Consider the following 18,827-nt stretch of genomic DNA (forward strand, 5'->3'; position numbering starts at 1 on the left):
GAAATTCCATGCTGGAGCTGAGAAACCATGCTGATGAAATTTGCAGCTAAACCCAATTTAATTTCTTGAAATATTTCAGTTGTAACAAAATGGGAGCTTTTTAATGGGAAAAAGTGTATAATTTTTTACAAGTTTTTACCTAAGTGACATAAGTCTCACTGGAGTGCAGAAGAAAGTCAGTGACTCAGGAGTAGAAATATTACAACTTCCAATGAGATGTGTGAAAAAAAAACACTCACTCTGTCCTGAGCAGAGATCAAAATTATTGTCAAGCTGAGACATGAAGAGAATGGGCCAAATCCTGTGGTTTTCTTGGGGTGGATGAAGCGGGTTAGATGGGCTAAGTCATTAAGACAGGAACAAGATACCTGTCACCCTCATGGTCCTTAGGAGATAGCTGAGTGGAGATCTCGTCCCTGGGGTAGAGATGAGAAGATGCACAAGGCAGGAGGGCATTGAGGAGCATCCATTTTCCCTTCTCCTCTCTCAGACTTAGCAGCAGAGTTTTGGGGTCAGACCTTTCATGTGTCCAAATGTGCATTCACCTCGTGTAAATACAGGTCTTTCATGTTTTGACAGAGGGATGATATGGCTGGGACAGATGAGAGAAACCAAACCAATGTGCAGGAGTTCATCCTCAAGGGCTTTCCCGGCACTTGGTCTTTCCAGATGTTCCTTATTGTGGTGTTTGCGGTGATGTACATCCTAACCATTGTAGGGAATGTGTCCATCATCGCCCTAGTATGGACCCACCAACGCTTGCACACACCCATGTATTTCTTCCTGTGCAATCTCTCCTTCCTGGAGATCTGGTACACCACTGCTTGTGTCCCCAAGGCCATTGGCATCATGCTGGGCACAAGCCAAACTGTCTCATTTACTGCCTGCCTCCTGCAACTCTTTTTTCTCCTCTCCATGGGCTCTACAGAATGTTTCCTCCTGGCCACCATGGCCTATGACCGCTATCTGGCCATATGCCACCCATTGCGTTACAGCACCCTCATGAACAGCACCTTCTCTGCTCAGCTGGCTTTCCTCTCTTGGTTGTGTGGGTTTGTGGCTATCTCTGTGCTGGCAGCTCTAATATCTACCTTGTCTTTCTGTGGCCCGACAGTCATCAATCATTTCCTATGTGATATAGATTCTTGGATCGTGCTTTCCTGCACCAACACACGCCTCGTTGAGGTGGCCACATTCATTGTCTCAATCATTGTTGTTGTGGTTTCATGTGCGATAACTGTGGTCTCCTACATTTACATCATCTCCACCATCTTGAGAATCCCGTCGGCCCAAGGTCGGAAAAAGGCCTTTTCCACTTGCTCGGCCCACCTCACCGTCGTGTCAATCTGGTACGGCTCCACCATTTTTCTTTATGTCAAGCCTACAGCACAGAACTCATTGGACTTGAACAAAACAATCAATGTCTTTAACACGATTGTAACTCCACTATTAAACCCTTTCATTTACACACTAAGAAACAAAGAGGTAAAGGAAGCCTTGGGAAAGACAGTAAGGAGGATGTTACATGGTTTTGAAACACCATGAATTAAGTAGAATTGCAATAAAAAGGACAAAAAAAATTAAATAAAATGTCTGAAGGTCACTGATATACTTGAAGAGAGGAAAAGGAGTAAGTCAAAGATTTTCAAAGGACAGCTAACTCCTTGTTTCTTCCAATGGCTGCTGGACCCCTGTATCACAACTCCCATTGGTTGTGAGATTTAGATCAAGCTGCAATTTTCCAAGCAGCCCATGGGAATTTCATTGCCCATAACTTATTGAATTTTGATGGAAGTTTGTTTTCTAACTTTCTTAGCTTCACTGATATTTCCTTATTGAAACTCAAACTCTCCTGCTTAAATATAAACCTTGTTTTTCAGTAGCGCGAGCTTGAATAATGGTATGGAACTTCAAGCAAGAACACCAAGTAGACTGGTTAACTGGCCTTGTTACGGGTAAAGTGAAAGGAGCTATCAAATCTAAAAAGTAAAAATAATTTACTATAAATTTGAGAGAATTTGTTTTTGGGGAGTAAGCAAGTCTGTCTCTGTCCATCCGTCTCCTTGTTCAAGAACTCCTAAGCAGTAAGAGCTAGGACCACCAAATTCGGTATACAGCTTCCTCTTACCATAACTTACAGCAAGTTCAAGGTTTGGATGTATGGACAGGGGAACCAAAGCCTCCTCCTACCCCCAGATGCTCCTTAGGGAGGGTGGGAGAGGATACAGACCCCCTTCCCATTCCTACAGAAACATTGATGGCTGTTCCCCTTCACAGTGATGGCTGGAGACAGGGCCCTCTACATCCTACAAAACTACTCATTGTTTCTAACGATACAGGCAAACACAGCCACCCCTCTGAGACTTTTAAAGGATAATTAAGTGATTAAGTGATCCATAGATCTCTTGGTTAGAAGAGACCCCAATGCTTTTCGAATCTGACCTTTTGTATAACGTATGCTATGAAATAATTCCTTGGGAGCCAGAGCTCTTCTCTCATACAGATTGTTTTTCAATGGAAGCCAGTCAACTACAGTCCTCTTAAAGGAACTACAAGTGACAAAGATATGCTTCATGAGAACCAACTCCCCCCTCAAAAAAACTATCCCTCCCAAAAAAACTTCCCCCTCAAAAAAACTACCTCAGTAATGTGGCACATCCAATAGCATCCAAAAACCCAGGGGAAGTTTATTAGGATTGTTTACCTACTTCAATAGAGTTTCAGAAGAGACCTAAACGATCTATTCACACACACACACACACACACACACACACACACACACACACACACACACACACACACACACACACACAAACCCATATCTATCTATCCGTCCATTCATCCATCCATCCATCTATCTATCTGTCTGTCAGTCTGTCTATCTATCTATCTATCCTCATTTGAGCTGGTCAACATTTTATTTTTAAACCATTTTAGACATTAAAATGGGTTTTCAACTAAACAAAATTGGTTGCACCAAGTTCCTTCTTTCCACAGAACAGAAGAAAAAGAAAAACCTGAAAACTCTTATTTTTTTGGCCTTCAACTGAAAATTTTCACCTATTCCACCCCCCCCCCATCCTTTTATTTTATTGATTGACATTTTGAACCAAAAACAGTTTCTAGTTTTTATTTTGACAATTAAAGGATGAAATTGTCTTTGTGGAAAAAAATGTGAACTGATCTATCTATCAAACTATCTATCCACCCCAATTCATCCTATCTATCTATCTATCTATCTATCTATCTATCTATCTATCTATCTATCTATCTATCTATCTATCTATCTATCTATTGCCATTCATCTTATCTATCTATGGCTACATCTAGACTGCATCCCTGTGTCGACAGAGGGATGCAAATCAAGCACATCGAAATTGCTATTGAAGCCGGGATTTAAATATCCCGCACTTCATTAGCATAAACATGGCCGCTGGGGTTTTTTTTTTTAAACACAATTTTTTGGAAAAAAGTCAGTCTAGATGTGGATCTGTTGAAAATAAACCCTTTTTCGACAGAAAAAAGTCAGTCTAGATTGGATCTGTTGAAAATAAACCCTTTTTCGACAGATCCTGCATTCATCAAAAAATGAGGTTTACAATAAGGATTTCTTATTCCTACTGGAAAAGGGCTTATTTTAAGGAGTAACTCCATTTTTTGAGGAGTAACGTTAGTTCGAACCAAGGGGTTTGATTCTAACTAACGCGGCCCGGAGCACACTTTCGCTTTCGAAACAGCTGGAGTTTGGAATAGTGAACAGCCGAGATTATGCTAATGAAGCGTGGGATATTTAAATCCCGGCTTCATTGACTATTTCCATAGACATACCCTATAATGTAAAGCGAGGTCAGTGTTTGGTTGTACCTGGACAATATGATGTGCCTGGAATTGGGATTGCTTCTCTGAAAACCATGCAGAAAAAAGACAGAATCACCAGGCAGGTGAAAGGGAATGTCTGCGACTTTCCCAGCCTCTTACCCCAGACACCCTTTATGGACGCTGGGAGGCAGAAGTTCTTCCCCCCCCCAAAAAAAAAGAATCACATGGGAACATTGCTGGCTCCTCCCCTTCATCTGGGAGTGAGGGGAAAGGGCACACTCTGGCTGGGGAGTGCATGGGGCAGCCGAACCTGGGCCTGTCCCTGGCGGAAGACATGAGCCCCTCCTCCAGCTGTGCCCACTGAAGCTGCAGTGGACATGGAGAGGAACCTCTCAGCTGGCCCCAAGCTGCTGTGGGGAGAGAGGGCCAGGGTGGTCCTCTCTCCCCAGGGCACCCTGCATTCAGCCCCTCCCCAAAGCAATGACTTAAAATGTATATGTTTCGTGGGTTTTTTAATTCCATCTCCTCCCCCCTCCCCCCGAGTTAAGGACCCGAGCAAGGCCGGGTAAATCTGCTTGTGTACAAATAATTACACATGCTTTGGCCCAGAGAAAGGATGGAGCTGGCTTTACATCCCTCCAGTGGTTCAGGACTCTCCTGAGAAGGGGCAGATCCCACTCTCCAACAAACACAATGGGGAACTGATCTGGGAATGCCCCTGTGACGGCACGTTGGGGTTCCCCCGTCTCCTGCACCCCCGTAGTGGCACGAACAGACTCCACCAGCCATTAGAACAGAGGGAGTTTATTGCTTCTTCAGGATACAGCCCAGCACAGATGTAATCTGGTTACAGGGCCAGGCCTAGGATGCCTCAGCCCCCCTTGAGATGGGGGAGCCTGGGCCCCTAAATCCCAGCCCGTTGCTTAGGCTGCTTCCTCCATGATACCAGCCAGAAACTAAAACTCTCTTCCAGCCCTGCCCCCCAGCTGGTCTCAGCCCTCCTCCCCTTGTCTCCCTCCCTGGGAGGCTGAGCCTGGGTGTCTGGGTTAATCCACATTTGGGAGAGTCAGTGAGAATCTCCCATCCCAGCGCAGGGGGACCCGGGTCACAGAGCAGACAGCCCCCCACTACGCCACAGCCCCACATCCCAGATGAGTGCCCTAAAGGTTCAAAGGGAATCCACATACACCTTTGGGCCTCCCCCATAGCCATGCTGTGCAGCGCTAGGCGTGAAGCGGAGAACACCTACCAGATCAGGAGATGGGCAGTGCAGTGCCTAGTTTTACCTGGTTTAAGGAGCCCACTGGGCTTTAGGTATGCGATAGGTAGCAGTCCACTTGCCCAATGGCCTAATTTAAGCCCTTCAGCAGAAATGTAGATGTCAGAGGTGTTTCGGGTCTGCAGGGTGATGGAGAAACTTAGGAGATTTTCTGAGACTCTCAATGGCATTTAAAGTGTGGAGGTAGGTGTCACGCAATCAGAGTTAACTCCATCCCACTGCTGGTATGACGCATGGGCACCCCATCCCATTTTCAGACTCCCAGCTGCCCTCTCTGTGATGTGGACTCGTGTCTGTCTCCCTCCAGACCTGGGGTTAAGGCTTGCAGTCCCTCTGCACCTCAGTGGGCTGAAAAGGGCCAAGTACCTTTCCCCAGAAGTGACAATAGTCACCAGTCAGCCTTCAAAGCAAATACATTTACTCGTAGGGTAAAAGCATTGCAGAGACAACATTAAAGCAAAAACAATAACAGTTCCTATATGCATGCTCAAAGATACCAGGGGTCACCCATCTGTCTTATGGGTTCTGAGTCTAAGTTCGGCCAACCCTGCTACAAGGGTTTGAAAAGTTGGTCCTGTCCAATTTCTGAATCAAAAGAAGACACCGAGTGAGTTTCAATATAGGTCTTGTCTTCACGATGGGCTAAACTGGAGCTGCTGCAAATGAATGAAGCAGCATCAGTTTAGTGAGCCTGGTTAAGATATCCTAAGCTAACGGAAGAGCCCTCTTCAACTGACTTTTGTAAGCCAGTTATGTCAACAAGAGAGCATGTTCTGCCAACATCACTTGGGTGGTCTCTGCAGTAAATCGACATAGGATATATTGATTTCACTTGTGTAGTACTACTACTGCCATAGTGAAAATACGCCCTCAACCTTTTTATACAAAACAGCTTTTCTTTGTCTGATGGTCTCTGAAAACCACAAACTCAACCAGCATATCCAAGGCTGTGTCTAGACTGGCCAGTTTTTCCGGAAAATCAGCCGCTTTTCTGGAAAAACTTGCCAGCTGTCTACACTGGCTGCTTGAATTTCCGCAAAAGCACTGACTTCCTACTGTAAGAAATCAGTGCTTTTTGCGGAAATACTATGCTGCTCCCATTTGGGCAAAAGTCCCTTTTGCGCAAAACTTTTGCGCAAAAGGGCCATTGTAGACAGCTGAGATTTGATTTGCGCAAAAAAGCCCCGATCGCGAAAATGGCAATCGGGGTTTTTTTTGCGGAAAAGGGTATCTAGATTGGCCACGGACTCTTTTCCGCAAAAAGTGCTTTTGCGGAAAAGCGTCCGTGCCAATCTAGACGCTCTTTTCCAAAAATGCTTTTAACGGAAAACTTTTCCGTTAAAAGCATTTCCGCAAAATCATGCCAGTCTAGACATAGCCCAAGTGTTTTCAGGAGATTGTACCTGTAAAGGGTTGTGCACAACCTGAGATGGAAACTCTCTCTCTCAGAGTTTTTGGTTCCTGGAGGAAAAATGGCAATCTTTCCCCCGAGATGCTTGCAATCTCTGAATATTCATAAACTTAATACAACACAGCCTCCGAAGGTATTTCATGAGATACACCTAAGGCCTAAATCCTTTTGTGTCTGTGGGTCTTAGTAAATAGAACGAACAGAAAACATTCCATTGAAATACTTGTGGGAGAGGAAATTATATATTTGTTGAAATGGACATGTTCCTGAAAAACATCCATTTTCATTAAAAAAAAAAAGCTCAGACTTTTCTTGTAAAGAATTGGTGGCAAATATCTGAGCAATCAGGGAGAGGTAATTTAAGGTGTTTCCTCAAGGCTTCTTTGACCTCCTTGTTCCTCAGACTATACACAATGGGATTGAACAATGGAGTCACCACAATGTATAGCAGGGATAGGATTTTGTTGAGATGAGTGGATTGAGTTGCCGTGGACATGACATAGGTAACGGTCAGTGTCCCATAGAAAGTGGTGACTACAATGAGATGAGAGCTACAGGTGGAGAAGGCTTTCTGCTTCCCACTCTTCGATGGGATTTTGAAGACAGCCCGGAGGATATGGATGTAGGATGTGATGGTTAAAAGGAAGGGGCCCAGAGCTACGAGGCAACATGAGATGAAAATTGCTACCTCCACCGTGTAGGTGTCAGAGCAAGAGAGCTGCAGCAATGGCGTCAAGTCACAAAAGAAATAGTCAATTTCATTAGGGCCACAAAGAGTTAGAGATTTTGCCAGAAGCAAATGCAGCACAGCACCTAGCAGGAACCCCCAAAACCAGGTGCCAGCAGCCAGCTGAATGCAAAGGTTCCTCTTCATTAAGTCCGCGTAGTGCAGAGGGTGGCAGATGGCCAGGTACCGATCATAAGACATGAGCATCAAGAAGTAACACTCAGTGGTCCCTAATGCACAGAAGATGTACAACTGGATGATACAGCCAGTGAAGGAAATATATTTCTCCTCTCTCAGTAAGTCCACAAGCATCCGGGGGATGATGTTAGAGGTGTACAAGATCTCCAGGCACGAAAGGTTACTCAGGAAGAAGTACATAGGTGTGTGAAGGCTGCGATTAGCTGATACTGTGATTATAATGAGGATGTTCCCCACAGTGGTCATGAGATACACCACTGAGAAGAGGAGAAAGAGGAATATCTGCAGATCCTGGAGATCCTTGAAGCCCAAGAGTATCAGAGTGTCCGTGATGGTTACATTTTCAACCCCAGGGTCTTCCATGATTTTCTTCTAAATTAATAAATAAAATAATAATAATAATTAATACATTTGAGAGAGTTTGTGCATCTATCCGTCTGTGTGTCTATTTGTTCAAGAATTCCTTCAATACCGTAAGAACTAGGACCATCAAATTTGGATTGCTGCTTTCTTTTAACATAACCAAAAGTAAGGATTTGGTTGTACCAGGACAATGGATTGTGCCTGGAATTGGACTGTTTCTCATAAAATGGAAAGGGAAGGGGTTTGGTAGGAGGGACAGTTATACTGTAGAATTACCACAGGGGGCAGCAAAGGGCCAGAGATGGGGACCAGGAAACTTATAACCCCATTGGCCCATCAGGGAGCAGAGGTGGAGGAAGGAACAGCTGTCTACTATATATTTCAGATAATTTGTCTATTTGTGTGTCTGTCTATGTGCCTGTCTGTCCAGCTGGAGGACATGCACCCCTTCCCCAGCTGTGTCCACTTTAGCTGCAGTGGCCCTGGACAGGAACTTCTCATCTAGACCCTAACTGCTGTGGTGACAGAGGGGTGGGATTATCCTTTCTCCTCAGGACAGCCTGCATACTGAACCCCTCCTCTCCAGCTCCACCCCAGAGCAATGATTTAAATGAAGGAAAACAAAACTTTTCTGAGTTAAAGACCCCAGCAACGTCGGGTAAATCTTCTAGTACAAGTTACAAATATAACACAACTACAGCATTTTATTCATTGCATATTATCTGGATGTGTAAATAATCAAAAATCCTATCACACAAAATCAGTGCATGCCCTCCTATGCATTAGAAGTATTTACAAATTATACAGACCCCAGACAGCCTCATCCTGTAATAACAGCTGTAACTAAATCATAATGACAAACCAATGCCCCCTACCAAATCTAACAGACAGAAAAGATGGGACTAGCTACCTGTCTGGCTTGTTATGAGAGAAGGAGAAGAAGAGAGAGAAAGAAAGAAAGTCCCTAGCAGGTGTGAGCGTGTGTGAGAGAGAATGACTGACAGGGAGTTATGGTAGCAAATTAGGTGGACTGACACATTTTGAAATCAGAAAAATTGAGTTAATCTAATCCGGGGGGTGGGCAAATACCTGCCCATGGGCCAGATCCAGTTCACTGCTATATTTATCTGCACCTCTGCAGATATGGGTGCTTGCAGCTACTATTGGCCACAGGTCACCATTCTCAGCCAATGGGAGCTGTAGGAAGTAGAATTCTGGTCCGCACCATTTTCCTGCAGCTCCCATTGGCCAGGAATGGCGATCCAGGCCAATGGGAGCTGCAATTGCCCATACCTGCAGAGGCACAAGTAAATATAGTGGCAGCAGCCTGTCAGGACACACTATGGTGAACCATGCCATGCTATTGTCCAGTCCTGATGTTGTCTGTCTTCCTGCATAACTGAGGCTAGGGAATTTCATACAGTGTTTACCACTTCATGTAGACACAGAGAACTGGGAACACTACTACCATATTCAGTGCTGTTGTAGCTGTGTCCACCCAGGATTTTAAAGAGACAAGGCAGGTGAAGTGATGGCTTTTATTGCATCTACTTCTGCTGGGGAGAGAAGCATCATGGCTACATACAGATAGGGAGGTGTTGTGTAAGGGCTAATGTGCCACTTCCCCATGAAATACGTGTTACCCAACTTGTGCACCACAATCTGTTCCATTTTGTGTTTGTCTGAGACACTCTGTGTAACATTTGGCTATCCTGATGCCAACAAAGCAGATATAAAAATCAGATGAGCAGATAGATGCATAGATGTAGGGGCAATGTGAGAGAGACACACACAGACAGAGACAGTATAGGGTATGTCTACACTACGGAGTTTTTCTGGGATACTGGAAGTATCCCGGAAAAACTCTGCCGCATCCAGGGAATGTGTCTGCTCTTCCGCTTTTTTTTTTCCGCAGAAGAGCAGACGCGCTCTTTCAGAAGCCCAGTTCTCTTCCTTCCACGAGGAACAAGGATGCTTCCGAAAGAGGAGGTTTTTCCAACATTTGACCCTGTGTAGAAGGGAAAAAAACAAGTGGAAAAAGGTACGCAAATTGCATATATTTTTCCTAACCCTCTCTCCCCCAGTGTGTAGACATAACCAGAGACAGAGATTCAGAATAGAAATAATGCAATAACTATAATAGTAAAAGTAATTTACCATTGAAGCAATTACCAAGGATCACGGTGTATCCATCACTGACAATTTGTAAATCTCAGCTGGCTTTTTTTTTTTTTGTCTAAAGATCTGGTCTGGGATAGAAGAGTTGTATGGGGATAGATAGATATGTTGTTGTTTTACTCTGCTGCTGCCCGATAGATAGATAGATAGATAGATAGATAGATAGATAGATAGATAGATAGATAGATAGATAGATAGATAGATAGATAGATAGATTACCTTTATAACTGGCTGGTCAGAAATCTCTGTGTATTCCGATTCCCCGTCTCAGATGGCTGGAGAAGACGTTTCACTACCTCACGTGGGCACACGTTTCCGTATCTTGTCAGTTCAACTGATTGTTGGTGGCATCAGTATGTCTCTCTCTATCCTATGAGTATTCGAACACCTCACAATAATCAGTGGATTTGAGCCTCACCACCCCTCTCAAAGCTTGCCCTATGCAATGCCAGTCTGGTTTGGTTGGCCTCCTCATTCAGTTTCAGCTCTTCTCCTCTATCAACTGTTCATCTGATTTCTTCATTCATTCTGCCAGGCGTGTTATTATTCATCTCTAAAGACAGCTGACTATGCCGTCCATTTGCATATTCCTTGGAGTATTTTTTCCACACGGCACCTGGGATGCTTTCTCCAGAGGCTGAAAAGAAAACTGAGGCAACTCTATACTGACAAGAAGAATTATTCAAGAGAGCTAATCCATCACACCAGGTCCACACCAGCCTTCTTCTCAGGTCATGCCCTGGTTATGGGAACCAGCTCCTACCGTTGCAGGCGTGGTTCCAGAGACAACAGCTCTTTGGCTGTTCTGGAAGATCAATGCGAGATAGCAAGGAACTGTAGCTCACAGACAATACTACACCTTGGCGACTCTTGTGTTAGTTACACTGCTTTGTCATGCACTCTTGCGAGTCTATCCCAAATCTCATGCTACTTGGTATGTTCACATAGAGCGCCAAATACTGAAGACACGATTAGGTGACAATCCCAGTTACATTTTTAACCCTCACAGATGTGGGAAAAGCTAGAAAAGAAACCCCTAATGACTCTGACAGCAGGGAGGCAAATATCAAGCACCTGAAAATTTTTATTTTTGAAAATCTTATGATTTCTGGGGCCTGATTCATGATTCTTGAATTCTTTCGGCGTGCGATACTGGCTGTGTAATGTATAAATACTAATGAACTGAGTATAAAACAAAAGCTCCCTACACCCTAAAAAGAACAGCAACCTGACTTTATTGACACTTATTTACGCTAGTCCCCATCTAAGCATCTCACAAACTTTAAACTAGTTTTCTTCACAGCATCATTGTAAGGGAGGAGAGTTTTATACCCACTACGCAGACAGGGAACTAAGGTGCAAAGAGGCTAAGGCCCAGATCCAAAAAAGAATAGAGGTGTTTTGATGCTAATAGTGTCCAAACACTTAACTTGCTGGCCTACCTGACTCCGCACAAAACAGCTGGAATAGGAGAGGATGGAGCTTCCATTCACCATATAACTTTAGCCCAGTGTTTAAAGCACTTAGAGATTCTAGCTCAAATTCGCTCGGTTCAGAAGGGCAGGTCTTTATCCAAAGCTTACTGTGGCCTATGCAAAGTCCACCATTGACTTCACTGAGCATTGATTTAGATTGCTAATTCCTCGCCAACATGGTTTCCCTTGCAGATTCATTGGGGGATTGCTGGGTTACCAGGGGTCACACAGTTTTATAGGGGCAGGACTTTGGGATAACCCCGGTGAACCACTGCTGTTTTATTGACCACCTCTGCCTTAAGCCAAGCATGGCACCGACTTCACAGCAGGAGGTCGACGGAGCAAACGCTCCTTTTGACTTCCCTCACTCCTCGCAAATTGAGGAGTACCAGCGCCAAAAGGGGGCATCCTCAGTGTTCAATGTAGCAGGTCTTGACTAAACCTGCTAAATCGAATGCCAGAAGATTGATTTCCAGCGCGGCAAGTGGAGTTGTGGCCTTAGGAGTGTATTTACTTAGCTGATAAATGACCATCCTCTCAGGAATGTGGTTAGCCAGTACATAGTGATACTATTCTTATAAAGCCTGCTTTTCTTCACAGTCGATTTTGGTGCATATTTTTAGCCAAAATGCAGGCTCCAATAAGGCCTACGCTGCCTACAACATTCCCATTCGTCATCTCACTAAACTCAAAACCTTCTTGACACAGGGGTGCCAGAAAAAGGAGGTTAGGGGGCCACTGGGCCATGGCCCCATAATTTTTAAAAGCAGGAGGGCACAGTCCTTCCACTTTCCATGGAACCTAAGGGTGAGAAATGGCCAGAAAGAGAGTGAAAAGAAGCAAGCAGGGGGCGGGGCTTGAGAGGAAGAGGTAGCGCGGAGGTGAGGCCTCTGAAAATGAGTGGGCAAGGGCAGATGTCAGGAAAACAAGTGACATGGGGTGGGGCTTCAGGGGAAAGAGACAGCATGGGGGCGGGGCTTGAGGGTGAAAAGATGGCTTAGTGAGGCCACAGCTGCAGTGTGGGTACCGGGTGGCCCCCCACATTTAGAAAGCATCCCCTGCTCCTGTCTTGACACTGATCACTGTCGTCACACTGACTGCTGCCCCTGAGCAGAAAGTTGCTACTCTCTCCACCAGCATGACAGAGGGAGGATCATCCAGTGGGCGGAGCATTAATTGGACACTTAGGAGAGCTGGAGTTCAATTTCCTGCCCTGACGTGTGACTGTCGGTAAATCCCTTGGAAAGAAAAACTGCCTAAGAGATTTAGGAACCTAAGCCTCATTCATTTACAATGGTCCTTAAGCCTCAAAGGGCTGGATTTTCAAAGGTAGTCAGGCATCTAAAGACACAGATACATTCTTCAAAAACACCTGAAATGATTAGGGGCCAGATTGTGAAAGGTATTTAAGCATCTCGTGGGTTTATCAAAAGCATCTGGGTGCCCAAAATTCATTGATGTCAAAGATAGCCAGGTGCCTAGATAGTTCTGAAAATCACACTAGCCATTTAAATACCTTTACAAATAGGCAGGTGAGCAGTAAGTTCTGCACCAAATGGCTCCAACTTTTTCAGATGGGGTAAATCTGCACTCCAGTTAGGAAGAAACAATCCGTTTCACACGGGGGCTACATCTACACTGGCCCCAAATTCCAGAAAAGGGATGCAAAGCAGGTAAGTCAGAATAGGGAAATCCTCGGGGGATTTAAATATCCCCCGCGGGATTTAAATAAACATGTCCGCCGCTTTTTTCCGGCTTGGGGAAAAGCCGGAAAAAAGCATCTAGACTGGCGCAATCCTCCGGAATAAAGCCCTTTTCTGGAGGATCTCTTATTCCTACTTGAAAGTAGGAATCCCCCATGGATTTCCCTATTCTGACTTACCTGCTTTGCATCCATTTTCCGGAATTTGGGGCCAGGATAGACGTAGCCATACAGAATGGAAAGTGACTGTCTAGGAAGGAGTCCTGCAGAAAGGGATCTAGGGGTTATAGTGGATGACAAGTTAAACACGAGTCAACAGTGTGACGCTGTTGCAAAAAAAGCAAACGTGATTCTGGGCTGCATTAACAGGTGTGTTGTGAGCAAGACATGAGAAGTCATTCTTCTGCTCTACTCTGTGCTGAGGCCTCAGTTGGAGTATTGTGTTCAGTTCTGGGCACCGCATTTCAAGAAAGATGTGGAGAAACGGGAGAAGGCCCAGAGAAGAGCAACGAGAATGATGAAAGGTCTAGAGAACATGAGCTATGAAGGAAGGCTGAAAGAATTGGGCTTGTTTAGTTTGGAAAAGAGAAGACTGAGAGGGGACTTGATAGTGGTTTTCAGGTATCTACAAGGGTGTCACAAGGAGGAGGGGGGAAATTGTTCTCCTTGGTCTCTTAGGACAGGACAAGCAGCAATGGGCTTAAATTGAAGCAAGGGAGGTTGAGGTTGGACATTAGGAAAAACTTCCTACTTGTCAGGGTGGTTAAACACTGTAATAAATTGACTTGCACACACTCGAAAAAGAAATATTTTAATGAAGTCTTTGGGGAAGCGAATTAGAATGTGAAACTTATTCAGGAAAATGCATCAGAACCTATAAAAGACCCTAAATTCTTAGCAGCAGGAAACAAACAGCTCTCGGAACTGCTTGAAAGCATCACAAGAAATAACAAGAAAAGAGGAGACACAGACACCGGGCATGGATCAGCAAAGACCCAGGAAAAGTGGAAGATGTTCTGAAACCGCATGAAAGGTGAATATGATTGAATTTGTCTCTGAAAAAGAAAATGTATAGGGTCAATCCCAAGCTTATTTATTTGGGTCTTATTCAGGTTAAAGCTGTTTTAAAATTGTCTTGTGATTTTCTTTTTTTTTTTGTAAAAATCAGGGAGAGCCCCTCAGCCCTATTCTGAAAATGGAACGTTTTTGATTGAAAGTCAAGTAAATATGACAATCAAATTTTCCTTTAAAAAATTCTGTTAGAAAAGTTTTGACTATCCCTGCTCAGGATAAGTAGGTTTAAGCAATGTGCTTGCAATGGGGAGGGGAACCAACATGAGAACTAGACAGACAGAGAAGTATTCTAGGGCAGGCTCATGAACTTCAATCAGTCCAAATGAACAACAATGGATGGAAAAGTTTAGAAGATTTTAATATTCAAATTGCTCTAAAATTTTGGTCAGTATTTCATAACAAAAATGGAAAATAAAAATAAAAATGGAGAACATCTACAAATGGCCAAAAAAAAAAAATTCCCAGTGATGTTCCATTTTTGAAGTGATTTTTTTTTCAAAAGTAAAAATAAAGGTGGATTTATCCTGAATTTTGATCAAAAATTTGAAACATTCAAGCTGGGATTTTCAATGGTGTTGGAGGGCTTCCCTAATCTGCCTTGTTCTTTGGAAAACTGAGTTCTAGGAATTCAACGGGAACCCCACTTAATTTAAACAGAAGTTGTGCATCTAATTTTCTGATGCTCCTTTGGAAATTCCAGTTACAGTCTTCTCTGAATAGCTCTATTATCCTCTTACTGGAGTGTTTGACAATGATTTTGGGTTAATGTCTTGATGATGTGTATCAGATGGAAACTGATATGGAAGAAGGAGAAAATAAGGAAGGGGAGAAAGGGGGAGAGAAGGATAAGGAAGTTAGGGTCCGTCTACACTGCACCCATCGCTTGAAATAAGCTATGCAATCTGAGCTATGCAAATTGTCTAGCTTATTTCAATTTAATTTTGAAATAGCTGATTTCGAAATCTGGCACTGTCTACACAGCACTTATTTCAAAATAAACCACTATTCTGAAACATCCCTTACTCCTCGTGGAATGAGGTTTACAGGGACGTTGGAATAGTGAGCCCATTATGTTTCGAAATAACGGGTGTGCACAAAAGATGCAGAATAGCTATTTTGGGATACCTCTGAATATCTGGAAATAGTGCTGCAGTGTAGACGTAGCCTTAGAAAGGAGAATGATGCTGAATCAGAGGGAATGAACATACCAGTGGAGGACTACTAGCTGGTAAGATGTAGCACTTATTATAACATGACTTGCTTACACAAGGATGATCACTACTGTCTCTTGCAGTTTCTCCAAGGGCTGCGGTGCAAAGTCTTGAGGACACTTCTTTTAAATCAAACATGGTCAAATTGCTCATGCTAAATCAAACAGCCCCCGACAGGTTCATCCTCTTAGGATTCTCCGACTTCTGTGAGTCGCGGGTGCTGCTCCTTCTGTCTTTTCTCATTATTTACATTGTAACCATCATGGGAAATGTCTTGATTGTGGTAACCGTCCTGTCGCAGCATTGTCTTCATACCCCCATGTACTGGTTCCTTAGCAATTTGTCCTTCCTGGAAATCTGCTACACCACAAACATTGTCCCCCGGATGCTATGTGGTTTCCGGTCAGAGAAGAGCACAATATCGCTACCTGGCTGCATGATACAGTTCTACCTCTTTGCGTCATTGGGGACCACGGAGTGCTTGCTTCTTGGCATGATGGCTTTTGATCGGTACCTAGCTATCTGCCATCCACTGCATTACACAACGGTCATGACTGGACGGGTATGCACCCAGTTAGCAGCTGGTTCCTGGGCATGGGGTTTTCTGATACCCGTGATAACAGTAGCAGTGATGTCCCGTCTGACATTCTGTGGTCCCAATGAAGTCGACCATTTCTTCTGTGATTTCAAACCTCTCGTGAAACTCTCCTGCACTGATTCCTACTCCATCGAAACCACCGTTTGCATCTTGTCCTCTGCTGTGACCATGGTCCCATTTGTCTTAATCCTGGTGTCCTATACTCACATCCTCAGGGCCATCCTGAGAATCCCTTCCACAACGGGCAAGCAAAAGGCCTTCTCCACCTGTTCCTCCCACCTCACTGTGGTCACCACGTTCTACGGGACCCTAATTGTCATGTATGTGGCACCCTCAGCAAACCACTCGCCAGCTCTTAACAAGGTCTTCTCCCTGCTTTACACCACGGGGACCCCGATGCTGAATCCCATCATATACAGCCTTCGAAATCAGGAAGTACGAGAGAGTGTGAAGAAGCTCCTAAAGGCCATGACCTTGAAGGGCGGCAGATTCAAGGTCACATTATGTAAATAAGAACAGGAGCTTGTCTCTAGAGTAGAAGCGCAGAGTTACACCCCCCTCAGGAACGGAGGTTGGTCGTAACTCTGAAACGTTTGTTAACGCTGAACACGATGCTATGGGATACTCATCAAGATGGACTGCCTGGAGGGGAGGCTCACAGCTCTGCAGTGACTGCCCAGCATATCGGGGTGGGCGGCAGGTAGCTGGTTCTGTCTGCAAGAGCGATGAGTGAGGCACCACAGCGTGAGTGGGTGCGCAGTGCAGACTGTGGCCCTTGCAAAGTGCAGGCAGGACTTACACTCCAGGCTAGGTTTCAGTAGCAGTGTAATGAGCTCGGGACAGCCACATGGCCTCCCTCTGACCCAGAAGAGGAAGAGCCCTCTAAGACCCCTTGGTGGGTGGGTCCAGGCTCACCCAGCCTCCCCCACAGGAGTATAAGAGCTCAGAGCTCTGGCGGCCGAACAGGCCAGATGCTCAGCCCCAGCTTGCATGGTGAAGGGCCCAGCCACGCTGTGCCCGACGGGAGAACTGGGTTGGACCACCAGGACCCCTGCCAGCCCCTGCTGACTGGCTCAGGCTGCTGAGACCACAGCCCACGGACTTGCCAAGACCCCCGCGAACCTCACCGTGCCCCACCAACTGGGCCAGTCCACCTGGGCCCTTGCCTGAGCCGCAGCGAGAACCCATGAACACACTACCAGCACCTCCATCACTAGCCGACTGCGGGAAGCAGCGCCCAAGCCAGGGACTGGGAAGGGGCCCAGGGACCGCTGGCCCTGGCAAGGCTCAGGAGATGTAGGTTGGTTGGGCAACATGTTGCGGCTGGGATCCCCGCTGACCCACAGACCTGGTCGGCGTGTTGAGGTCCGGATACCTGCCAACCTAGTGGCTGCCATGCCTCCGCTGTCAGGGCCCTGGGCTGGGATGCAGTGGAGCAGGTGGGGCTGTGTCCTGCCCCCGCCATCCCTTCCTTTGGGTGGCAGGTTCTCCCGGTAGGGAGAGAAACCCCTGTGCTTGTCGGTTCTCCAGCAGCAAGAAGACCCGACCCTGGGCTCAGCCTGCACACAGCCCTGGGTTTTACACTGTTTAACTAGGGTTGCCAGGGGTCCAGTTTTTGGCCGGACAGTCCAGAAATCGCATCTTCTGTCTGGTAAAAAAACCAGAAAATGTCTGGTATTTTCTGTTTCTCTTGGACGGAAGGCTGGTGGAGCCACTTTTCCCCTGCCACACCTGGTGGGGGCAGAGGGAGCGGGGACTGTGAGAATTATCGGTGCAGCGTCCCTTTCTTGGGGGGGGCTTAACATTTTTTGGTTTTTTTGGCGCTCAACCAAATTTTTCCCCTGCCATGTTCGGGATTTTTTATGAAGGTATCTGGCAAGCCTATGTTTAACCGCTTGACTATTTGCTTGTTGTCCTGCCTGAGCCAGGGCCATGGCCTTCCGCTGACAGGAACCAGTACAAGCAGCTTGAAAAGGTTTTTTTCCCCAGGCTCTGAGCTTGTCAATTTGTCCCCTCCTGGTCAGGGGTGAGGGAGAAAGAAAACCAGCATTTACCATCTCCTTCCTGTAAGTGGCAGCCCTCTGCCCTGGGGATAGGGACAGGCAGCTCAGATGTGCCTACTTTTAAGATGCAATACAAGCAGTATTTGCTGGGTTATGTTGTTGTTTTACTCTGCTGCTGCCCGATAGATAGATAGATAGATAGATAGATAGATAGATAGATAGATAGATAGATAGATAGATAGATAGATAGATAGATAGATCAAATAAACACCAGAGTTATTGACTGATAGGTTAACCAGACACAGGAGGGAACAAGAAGTAATCTATCTATCCATCCATCCCCATACACCCCCTATCTATCTATCTATCTATCTATCTATCTATCTATCTATCTTACACCTGTGCAGTGTATGGGTGATCATGCTTTTTATTAACCCCTCTTGAACTTAGCCACAAACTTTTAAATTGCCGTGAAGCCCCTAACAATGAGGGGCTTTGGGGAGAAGCTGTAGTGAAAGATTTCTAAAGTATTCCCTGCCGCAGAAATGGCACATCAATGGGGAAGTTGATCACAGGTTAAGAATGACTTTGTGGCCAAAAACAGAGGATTGAGAGTTAGGAGATTTCAGTGCCGGTCCTGACTGCAGTGTCACTTCCTTTTATGGTGCCTCAGTTTCTTTAACTGTAAAATGTGTTGTGATTAATCTCTTTCGTGTATAGCTTTAACATCCTTGCATGTTAGACGTCTCAGAGAAGACAGTATGCATTATTAGTATCATTATTGATGTT

At 45.2% G+C, this 18,827-nt stretch overlaps 3 protein-coding genes across 3 annotated transcripts; 2 read left to right on the forward strand and 1 right to left on the reverse strand.

Moving 5' to 3' along the window:
- Window positions 1–588: 588 nt before the first annotated feature.
- Window positions 589–1,545, forward strand: LOC102455708 (olfactory receptor 6F1-like). The gene has a single exon (XM_006117864.3). It carries the CDS (start codon window positions 589–591, stop codon window positions 1,543–1,545), a length of 957 nt encoding a protein of 318 aa, XP_006117926.3.
- Window positions 1,546–6,810: 5,265 nt separating this feature from the next.
- LOC149521243 (olfactory receptor 6N1-like) lies at window positions 6,811–7,797 on the reverse strand. The gene has a single exon (XM_089774401.1). The coding sequence runs from the start codon at window positions 7,795–7,797 to the stop codon at window positions 6,811–6,813; it is 987 nt and encodes a 328-aa protein (XP_089630527.1).
- A 7,776-nt stretch (window positions 7,798–15,573) lies between these two features.
- Window positions 15,574–16,548, forward strand: LOC149521244 (olfactory receptor 11A1-like). Its single transcript, XM_089774402.1, has one exon. The coding sequence runs from the start codon at window positions 15,574–15,576 to the stop codon at window positions 16,546–16,548; it is 975 nt and encodes a 324-aa protein (XP_089630528.1).
- The last annotated feature ends 2,279 nt before the right edge of the window (window positions 16,549–18,827 follow it).

This window comes from Pelodiscus sinensis, chromosome 30, assembly GCF_052426305.1.
Source record: "Pelodiscus sinensis isolate ZL-2025 chromosome 30, ASM5242630v1, whole genome shotgun sequence".
Taxonomy (NCBI): domain Eukaryota; kingdom Metazoa; phylum Chordata; order Testudines; family Trionychidae; genus Pelodiscus; species Pelodiscus sinensis.

Excerpts from the sequence above, each read along its gene's own strand:
- LOC102455708 (XM_006117864.3), top strand. The coding sequence starts at position 589 with ATGGCTGGGACAGATGAGAGAAACCAAACCAATGTGCAGGAGTTCATC.
- LOC149521243 (XM_089774401.1), bottom strand. The coding sequence starts at position 7,797 with ATGGAAGACCCTGGGGTTGAAAATGTAACCATCACGGACACTCTGATA.
- LOC149521244 (XM_089774402.1), top strand. The coding sequence starts at position 15,574 with ATGGTCAAATTGCTCATGCTAAATCAAACAGCCCCCGACAGGTTCATC.